The sequence below is a fragment of the Bubalus bubalis genome, chromosome 2, assembly GCF_019923935.1.
Source record: "Bubalus bubalis isolate 160015118507 breed Murrah chromosome 2, NDDB_SH_1, whole genome shotgun sequence".
NCBI lineage: Eukaryota > Metazoa > Chordata > Mammalia > Artiodactyla > Bovidae > Bubalus > Bubalus bubalis.
In genome coordinates this window covers 48657187-48667378 of record NC_059158.1, presented here as the reverse complement: position 1 = coordinate 48667378, position 10192 = coordinate 48657187, and the positions used below count along the sequence as shown (strand labels likewise).

Here is a 10192-nt window from a genome sequence, read left to right as displayed (position 1 = left end):
ATATTAGGAAAAATGCTCAATGCTGAAAAGTTTTCAGTGAAACAGCCACTTTTTAATTATTGAAGACATATAAATTGATATAACTCTCATACAAAAAACTTTGGAAACATATCAAGCCATGAAAATGCATACACCCTTTGACTCAGTAAAACCAGTTGCTAGGAATTTATATAAAGAAAATCGGAAACAAAAGAAGGGAAAAGCTCGGTGTGCATAAATCTGTTGCATTGATAACCAACAAACTGGAAACCACCTAAACGTTCAGTAAGTGGAATGGGAGGCAAATTGTATAACTACACAGGATAAAGGTTTTTAGGTTGAGAATTAAAAGCAAACTTTAAAACAGCATTTTTCTTTTTAAAGGCAAATTACAACATATTTCTTTAATGATTAAAACTTTAAAGAAATGATGCATTTTGAAACAGATAAAGTGGATGAAGTAGTAGAGTGGCAAAATCAGAGGTGGAGTCTCCCATCTTATGTCATGTTTTCACGTCTTACCAAGAAATGCATATTAGGAGTTGCGTAAGTCTTTAAGTTCAAAATAATTTGATACAGATGACTAAAAACCTGCTGAATGAGGGTGATGTGATGTAGCGAAGGTTCCCTCCCATCCCTCCAAGCTCACTGCCGGGCTCACGGCAGAGGCGCGGTCAGTCACTGTGTGGCTGCTTTAGGAACAGGCTGTCTGGTCAGCCGAAAGCCCTCTGTGCCCATGTGTCTGTAGACAAAGTCCAGGAGATAACCATAATGCTTCTGCCCCTAGCCAAGCACTCGTTTCCCCACATGCTGTTATCCACAGAATAGTAAAATATAGATATATAGGGGGTGCTAGATCCTAGTAGAAGACAAGAATTCAATCTAAAAACTTCTAGAAAGGTAATCAAAATATTTCTAATTTTGTTATTCACAAAACTAACAACACTGAGATATTTTGTTCTTCAGAAATAACTATCAGTATCAAATGAATTATATATGACATACACAACTATTATCATTTAAGATAGTTCTTTATCGTTTTTACATGATTGTTTATAAGGACTGTTAGGTTTGAACACTAGTTGAATCTGGCTTCAGCGTTCTGCTGCAGCGTTTTGGAAGCAGCTCCTTTAGAATGCTCCAGCAGCTTGATGGTCTTGTCAGAGTTTTCAACGTTCCTAAGCAGGGTCTCTAGTCGTCTCTTAATTTTCTTCTGATCCTCGAGAGCACAGCCGATCACAATGGACTGGAACTTTTGGTCCACTGGCCCCGCAGGCACCTCGGAGGAACACGCGCTGTACAGCGACATCAGGTGACTCCGGGCGTTTCCCAGGTCGTCCAGAAACTTGCTGACCACCTCATCGATGATCCGCGTGGCGTGCTTGAGGGACTCCTGCTGCTGGGGACTCCTAATTGTTTCTACTGAAACCTCCACAGTCAGGGTTCGTCCCATCAGACGGTTCGCAGTCAGATTTAATTCTTCTCGTTCTCCTAATCATAAAAAGTTTGAAATATCAATCAATATAAGACACACCTACATCTATGTCAAGAACACTAAGGCATTTGTGTGTGGTTATATCTAGCCTGCGAGCACCTATACATTTCTTAAAGGTATATACTGTTAGCAGTAAGATTAACTTAGGATGCCAGGGAAGACTGAGGGCAAGAGGAGAGAGAGGAGGGCGACAGAGGATGAGACGGCTGGATGATATCACTGACTCAGTGGACAGGAGTCTGAGCAAACTCAGGGAGATGATGAAGGGCAGGGAGGCCTGGTATGCTGCGGTCCATCGGGTCACAAGGAGTCCTCCGAGCGACTGAACAGCATCAACAGTGAAGAGGATCAGCCTGGACACCAGGTGACTACCGTGGTCATCGTGTCTGCAGAGGCTGGGGCGGTGTGCTGGTCAGAGCAGGAAATCGTGCCCTGTGTCTACAGGACTATGTGCACTAGAGGAGGAAATAACTTTCCTTCTGCCTCTCTGAGCTTTTGGCTGAGACCCTATAATCAGACAGATTAACAAGCAAAAACAAAACCAGAACCTTATTACCGTGTAGACCTCATGTATACATGAGACCCCCAGGGAAACAGTAACTCCTGGAGATGGCCCAGGCCTCCATCCTCAGGTAGAGATGGGGAGAGAGGCGAGTTTCGAGGGTCCCAGAAAGAGGACCACAGAGGTGAGGTTTTCGTGGAGACCCCTTATAAGCAGAGGTTTCCTTTAGGAAGTGTAAATGTACATTTCCCTTACAAAACTGTGACCTTGGCTATTTCCAGAGCTGCTCCTGTGCCTGTGGTTTCTCAAAAATGACCAGCCCCAGTAATCATTATGGCAGAGGCATGTTTTGGGCGGCACATCCCGTGCCTGTGAGCACACCGCGCCCGGCTCTGGCAGAGGAAACAGAGCCAAGACCCTGGGAGAAAGGCTGGCCCTAAACGAGGCGCTGACCTCATCCCATCCGACCAACTCGGCCTGTGGTCTGAGTCTCGGCCAGCACGAGAAGGGTGCTGGGTCAATCTCTCACTGCTTATTTGGAAACAAGAAATGTGCGCCGCTCTGTGTAACGCCTTCCAAGTTCACTGCTGGTTGGCCAGGACGAGGGGAGGAGACGCTGACCCACTGAGGCCGTGTGAGGGTCGTGGCACACCAGCCCCACGACCCGGGGGCGGTCAGGGGGCACACCCAGCCTCCCCGGGGCAGCCCGCCCTCTCTCCAAAAGGGGCTGCAGGGGCGCCCGACCCCCGTCACGCCTCCCCCCACCTGCTCCTGTCCTCTGTGCGCCCCGCTCCCCGCGCCCCGGGCGGGCTCACCGTCACTGATCTGCCGCATGTCCTGGCTGTTCTGGATGCTGTGGATCATCTCTAGAAGCACCTCCTTCTCCTGCTCCACGGCCGTGGCCGCCTCCCGCAGAGCCTCCACCCTGTGGGCAGGGACACAGTCAGTGCATGGAAGCCTCGTGCGCCTGCCCCGTCCCCCTCTCCGTCCAGCTCATCTGTCAGGATGATCGAGGCACGCCCCTGACGCTTCACTCCTTTTTCTTTCCTATTCTGTACTTTTTTCCTTCTTCATCCACTTGCCCCGTGGCTCCGAGCTGCCTCCCTGCTCACAGGGCAAGCATTCTGTTTCGTGCTTTTCTATTTGTAGATAAAAATCTGTACTTGTTTACTCGTCACTGCTTCTTCACTCAGCAGCATATTTCTCGGGTTCCCTTGTTGCCCAGCCCCCAGCTCCCCTCACCACCCACCCGAGACTCCTGTCCCCTCGTGGCCCTGAAGACAGGCCCACACCAGAGTGGCACAGCTGAGACCCTGGGGACGCCTCTCCAGAGCAGCCACTCGGGGCGCCCCGGGCCCCAGGAAGCCCACCAGCACTCGCGTCCCCCAGTTGACAAGCGGTGTGTCAGCACTTAATCTGTGTTTCTTCACGGCTGATAATTTTGGACATCTCTTTGTATCCCTGTGAGCCTGTTCACAGCCGTTGCCTATTTTGCTCTTTCTTTTTTAAACTGGGGTTACTGTCCTCTTGAGTTATCTCCCATCCAACCCCATATAATCTGTATCTGGGATGTCCTTCACTGAACACAGAGCCTTACTCTGAAGTGATCAGACCCATCTTTTCCTTGGTTTTGTTCTGCCTTCTGGCCCTCGCAGTGAAGTTTTGTTTCAGGGTCCTCCCGTCCTGAGGTCGGGACATACTTGCCTGCATCTCCTATTAACTTACTCTTTCCCTTTTCTCATACTCATGTCTTCATCCATCCAGAATCCACCTCTGTTTATGATTAGATAAGGATTTTGTTTTCTTTTTCTCCAAATAGTGAACCATCTTCCCCAACACTATCTACCCTAAATCCATCTTTTCCTCAATGATTTGCAGACTGTCTGCCTCTGAAATCGATTCCTAAGCACCACTTGCCCCAACTCCCCTCCCCACCGCCACCTAGACACACATTCACTTACTGCAGATACACAACCAGTGACTAAAGAACAAGGCTGTGAAATCAGAGAGAAAACAGAACCCTGTGTGTCTGAAGTGCCACAAGTAAATAAGTCACCAACTTATGCAAAATAGATCTAAGACCCAGCTCCAGTCTTCAGATCAGCCTGAGGGCACCTCCCTGGGCACGGCCGTGTTCTAGCACGTGTTCCTGCCATACAAGGGGGTCCCTGCCCCGCCCAAGCCGCACGCAGGCCTCTTCCCCTACAGGCACCCACCTGTTACCCCCAAAATAGCACCAACACACTGTAAAGTCACAGGGTTTCGATTCTCAGGATACTAAATATATGTTGGACTCTGCTTATAAGAGCCAGTAGAAGCACAGAGCTTGTAAGAACCTTGTGTGACAAATGTGGCTGGAAAGCAATCAGAACCACGAGAACTCTCCAGGACAGTGACCACGCATCAGGCGGCCTTCCAGCGGCAAGCGTGGCGCGCTCACACCTTCCACACAAGCAGACTCAGCCTGGGCCACACGAAGCGGGTCGGGTGAGCACGAACAAGAAACGCGCTACGAAAGTGACTCTAGTATTGAAATGGCACACGAGTCACTAGTAAAGGAGATGATGATGAAAGAAGAGCTGAATTTTCCAGCACTCCTGAGTTTGTATTCAAATATAAGATGATAAAGAGAGAATTGTTACTCGAAAGAAGTATAATAATAAGTATGATAATAATTTATAATAGTATGTTCATGGAGTTGTTAACAAGAAAATGGCTTGAAAGGAGACACTCCAGAAAAAATATTTAATAAATCTGTCATATAAAGATGTTTTGTCATTAAATGAAAACAAATATAGAGGAAATTGGATGGAACTTTTCTCCCAAGGTTAGAAATTGCCAGGCATTTTCCCTGTGAAAAACAGATTTTATTTTTTCTAGACTTTTTAATATATGATTTTATGTAAACTTCATTTCACAGCAAAGATACAATTCCATTCTTCAGCACGTAGACCCCCAGGGCTTTCCGGCAGCGTGGCCCTCTCATCTGCTGCCCCTCACCTCCTGAACATTCTTTATCCCTGGCCCAGGGCCACTGGGTGATCCTTTTTCAAAAGCCAGTCCTTTTGGCAGAACGGTTTCCTTAGCAACTTCCTCCTTGCTCTCCCTTGAGGTGTTCAGAACTATATCTGTCTAGTGTATGCACTACATCACTGGCTTAGTTTTTTATTTTAAAAAGCTGGACCTGGGACTTCCCTGGTGGTTCAGTGGCTAAGACTCCAAAGCTCCCAGTGCAGGGGGTCCAGGCTGGCCTGCTGCCCAGGGAACGAGACCCCACACGCTGCAACTGAAGATGCTGTGGGCTGCCATGAACACCGAGGAGCCCGTGTGCTGCTGTGAAGACCCAGTGCAACCAAATGAGTATTTTCAAAAGCTGAACCTCTACTTAGTTTGCTTAAGTCATCTTGTTACTGTTTATCAGCTATTGGTCTTAATTCAACTCACGTGTGCTGTGTTCAGTCTCTTCAGTCGTGTCCAACTCTTTGTGATCCTATGGACTGTAGCCCGCCAGGCTCCTCTGTCCATGGGATTCTTCAGGCAAGAACACGAGTCAGTTGCTGTGCCCTCCTCCAGGGGATCTTCCCGACCCAGGGACTGAATTTGCGTCTCTTACCTCCCCTGCATTGGCAGGTGGTTTGTTTTTGTTTTTGTTTTTTTTACCACTAGCAACACCTGGGAAGCCCTAAATTCAACTCGTATACACATCTTTTTGTCTCTGTCCCTTGCATTAGTTTTAGAACAGTTAATTACTAAATATTCAAATATTTCCCACCCGCCTTTCTGTGATTTCTCCTGGAACTTTGCCCACAAGAGCGTTAGCCCATTTCACTTTATCCTTCACCTTCTTAATACATCACTTGACAATGCTCCTTGGCAGAGCGGGCAGCTCTGTTTTTACTAGCAGATCCTTCAAGAGCTATGTGTCCAAATTGGGAAAGAACCGATCCTCACAGCAAGGCTGGCCTGGGCTGTGCTCCTGGAAAACTCTCTGCATGAGATCACAACTAAGCTTTAACTACGGAGGAACTGTTCAGAATGTTCCGTGAGGACAAAATCTGGAGTGTGTGCTTCCTCAGCTGGTCTCGGCAGCCCGGGGACCAGGGGACGAGGTGCTGGGAGACACACCAGCCGCCCCGCAGGCGCCCCGGGCTGGGTGCGGGACCAGCTCCGCTGCTGCGTCCTAGCTGAGTGACCTCGAGCAGTTGCTGACATTCTCTCTGCCTCAGTTTCCTAATTTATGACACAGAGATCATGAGACGGTACGTGTGACTGAATGAAGTCAACATGGTAAACAGATTAACTCACCAACTGACAGCACAGACTAAATTATGAGTTAATAGAGATACAGAACTATGAATATGTAGAGCTGACTTCTACACCATTTTCTAGGAAAAATCGGAGCATCCCTGGTTTCTGGTACCCAGGGGCCCTGGGACCAATCCCTGCAGTCAGCAAGGGACCACCGCATGCAGCACATGCCCAGAACTGGGGCCGTGAACACCAGCTTCCGGGTGTTTTATTGCACTCAGCATTATGAACTCAGGATTGTAAGTAACAAGGCTCCTAATCATCACCCAAACAGTTAAGGAACACTCACTACTGAGAGACTGGTGTTAAAACGGGCCGAGGCTTTAGGGTCAGGAGCTAGTCCTGAGCAGGACGGCCTCAGGCGGCCGCTCAGTCCCTCTAGACCTTTACTGCTGCTAAAGGAGATAATGGATGTCCTCCTGCCTTGGGGGTTTTGGAAGGTTCACATGATACAGTTTATGAGAAGTGACCTTTTAAATTACAGGCTCTGACACAGTATTAACTGGGGTGCTGTCTTCTGGCTCCGGGGGTCGGGTCAGCCCAGCAGGAAACTCAGCTAAAGGACCCCGGCCCCTGCTCCCTCCCTTGTTCCTTGGCGGCCTGGCGCCAGGAGGCCGCTCTGCGGACACTTGAGAACAGCCGGCTCCCCGTCCCGTCCGTCTCCTGGGTTGCTCTCCACGGCCCAAGCATCTTCACCACCAGCCAGAGCTTCAGGGCCACTCACACCCTGCAGAGATGGCATTCAACAGCCCCTGATCTAAATCCAGATCTAAGTGGAATTTTCACGTCTTTCAGTAAAATCATATACTATTCCTACACTTTGAAATATGACATAGTAACTCAAAAAATTCAGGCATAAAGCATTAAGCTCTACAGCCACTCGTCCTGAGCTCTTTTAACTTCTCAAGCCTCAATTTCCCGCTTGGAGAATGAGGGTGACATAATTTCCCAAAAGGCACAGGACCTGTAGAGTCAGGCTGGTTAACCAAAAGACCTGTTGGAGGGCATCATTTATGAATTATGCTCACTGCTAAAATAGTAACAATCATGAGCAAAGTGCTTGGAGCCACTGACAAATGGAAAAATCAGAGGCCATTTGCACTGGTCACGAAAACCCGTAGAGAAAGACATCACCTTTTTAGGAGGAAGCAAAAAAGGAGGTCTAGTTTCTGCTAACCCATTAGAAACAACTGGAGTTTCTTCAGCGATTTGTCAGATGCCATCAAACATTTGAAAGCGCTTTAAACACCGTGGACACCAGTTCACATGGCAGGTCATGAAGCACTGAGCAGAATTCTGTTTTCGATTTCATGTGGAGAAAGTCTTTGCCAAAACGTACATTGGAGGGACAGTAAACCCAGACCTCTCGGTCCAGTCTGTAATTTTCAGTATGCCTAGAACACTGCTTTATTGGCCACCCGTAACATGAAATTAAATGACAGTATTAATTAACACGTGAATGTCTCCTTTTCTTTTTAAACTTGATCTTCTGGGCCTTAGTCTAGTTTCTGACAGTGCAGCACTCTCTTCCATGACCCATGTGCCTTCATAAACGTCTCTATTTGTACTTAGCCTTCCAAAACACTCCCTTAACTTTGTTAGCATCACGTTTTTTTTAAAAGAAAGAAGCAAAGCTCATCAGTCTAAAACTAGAAAAGTCCTTAAAATGAACAATTGAACACACATTTATCAGTCTCAGCTCAAGGGTTAATTCAGCAAGTGATTAACCACTTGTACACGGTAATCACAATTCACTTCACATTAAGGAAGCGCTGCTGCTGCTGCTGCTAAGTCGCTTCAGTCGTGTCCAATGTGTGCGACCCCATAGACGGCAGCCCACCAGGCTCCCCCATCTCTAGGATTCTCCAGGCAAGAACACTGGAGTGGGGTGCCCTAGAATGTAATATTTCAAACAAGAAACTTCCTTTCAAAGATGACCTGCCGTATGTGAGGCATCAATTCAAGTCTTAGAACAGTAACTCAGCTTCAAGAAAGGAACTGTGTCCTGTGCCCGAGCCTGGAAGAAAACATCCTTTCTTTCCAGCTAGGGAAGAGCCCCCCCTGAAATGGCTGAGAACACGCCCTCAAAGTTCTTGAGACCAGAGACGCTGAGTCACTTGTTAACACTGCTACATAAAATCGTCCACAGGAACTGCTCTGCCTGTTCACCTGCTTCTGCTGGAGAAGGACCCTTGTCACTCTCCATGAAATCGTGGTGGTGAGCGTCTCATTTTCTGAGAAGATATTGTTTCTTTCTGTAATAATATAATAAAAAGAACTATACAATAAATGACAAAAGTCAACATAAATATTAATAAATGATAATAAGTGCCTCATTTGGTTATTAATGTACTTTACTAGCAAACAGACCCCTTGTCCTGTTTTGAGATAAAGCACATATGCAGCCATTCTTAAAATTTTGTCTTACATATACTCCTTTGCTCACTCAGAGTCTGGTAACTATGGGAAAAATTCCCTATGGTTTTAGGGAGTTTTGGACGCCTTGGTAAGATTTGCCTGTAATTACACCTGCACACAATTTACACGAACTTCAATGACAATAAACAGTTACAGGAAGTACATAGAAGTCTTCATTCACTGTTAGAGGAAAAATTATTTCCCAAATTCCTTACAAATTACTTAGGAATCCTATACAAGCCGGTGACTACATTTGTCACTAAGGAGTGTCCCCGCACCGGTTTCTATAGGAATTGACAGCACAGCCTGGAAAGAATTTAGGTAAAGAGCCGGGGTGAGGCACTATGCGCTCTGGGAAAACTGGCAAAACAGGCTCTCAGGTTTTCAGGAAAATCTAAGGAACTCAGATTCCTGCATCTTCTCAAATTCAGAAAAGCACTAAAAGCCTTAAGGGAGACAGCAGCTCCTTCTGACCGGTGGTAACCTCTGCGCGCCTGACCCTGGGCCCTGCTCCAAAGTCACATCCTCGCTGACCTCGGCCCGACCCTCGTCGCCAGAGCTTCCCTCTGCGCGCTGACCGCCGTGGACACGCCGACCACAGTGACACCCCGACCGGGAGGGGACACGCTGACAACAGTGACACCCCGACCGAGAGGGAGCGCTGCGGCTCGGGGTCTGGCGGCCGGGAAAGTGGGACGGCGCCCGGAGAGGCCGAGCGCCGCTTGGGGAGACACCTGTCCGCTGCTCTCGGGCCTGAGGCCAGACGGATTTTTCTGTTTTGCAAAGAGCTCGGTCGCCCAGCACATAAACCACTAACCGGCCCCGGTCCTAAAACCGCACGCGGCGGGGAGTGGGCCGGAAACACCTGGCCCCACGCGGAAGGTTCTGGAAGCTCCGCGGCGGCACGGCCGTCGTCTCAAGTCACGTCCCCCCGACCTCCTCTGTTCGGGGTCGCGCGGTCCCGGCGCTCGGGGCCAGCCGCCGAAGGGTTGGGGGGCCGCCCCGCCGACCCAGCGCCGCGCTGCCCTCCGCGGGGCTGAGGCTGCCCCGCCGCTCCGCCCTCGCCCGCCGCTGCGTTCCCGCGCGCCCCCAGCCCCGCGTACCTGAGCTCCAGCTGGTCCAGGCTCTCGAGCAAGCGGCTGGAGCGGTCGGCCATGGACGAGGAGCGGCAGAAGCGGCCCTCGTTGGCCTTAGCGCTGATCCTCGCCTGAGCCATCTGCGCCGGGCGGGCGGCCCGAGGTCACCGCCGTCCCCACGCGCCAGCCGTCTCCTCGGACGCGCCGCCCGCAAACCCGAAGTCGGGGGCCGGGGAACCCAGGTGAGGGCGCGACAGCTTGGCAGCCGGGCTCCGACCGCGCGTGCTGCCTCGGGGGCGGCGCGGCGGGGCGGCTCCGCGTGGCGCCAGGCCCAGCCCCGCCCCGAGCTCGCCCCGGGGGCGAGGCCCGCGCCAACCACGCCCTCGCCCCGCCCCGAACCGCAGAGGCCCCGCC

The 10192-nt window shown here is 49.8% G+C and overlaps 1 protein-coding gene across 1 annotated transcript; it reads right to left on the bottom strand.

The window, feature by feature from the left end:
• Positions 1–30: 30 nt before the first annotated feature.
• BAG2 (BAG cochaperone 2) lies at positions 31–10120 on the bottom strand. The gene is made up of 3 exons (XM_006072881.4): positions 9806–10120; positions 2792–2901; positions 31–1470 (listed from the first exon to the last, which is right to left on the bottom strand). Exons 1-3 carry the CDS (start codon positions 9916–9918, stop codon positions 1058–1060), a joined length of 636 nt encoding a protein of 211 aa, XP_006072943.1. The 5' UTR covers positions 9919–10120; the 3' UTR covers positions 31–1057.
• Positions 10121–10192: the final 72 nt, after the last annotated feature.

Bases quoted from the DNA above. Each gene is read 5' to 3' on its own strand.
- BAG2 (XM_006072881.4), bottom strand. From the start codon at position 9,918: ATGGCTCAGGCGAGGATCAGCGCTAAGGCCAACGAGGGCCGCTTCTGC. The intron at 2,902-9,805 runs GTACGCGGGGCT...CCCTGCCCACAG, and splicing joins CTGGACCAGCTGGAGCTCAG to GGTGGAGGCTCTGCGGGAGG. The intron at 1,471-2,791 runs GTGAGCCCGCCC...TTTTATGATTAG, and splicing joins CATGCGGCAGATCAGTGACG to GAGAACGAGAAGAATTAAAT.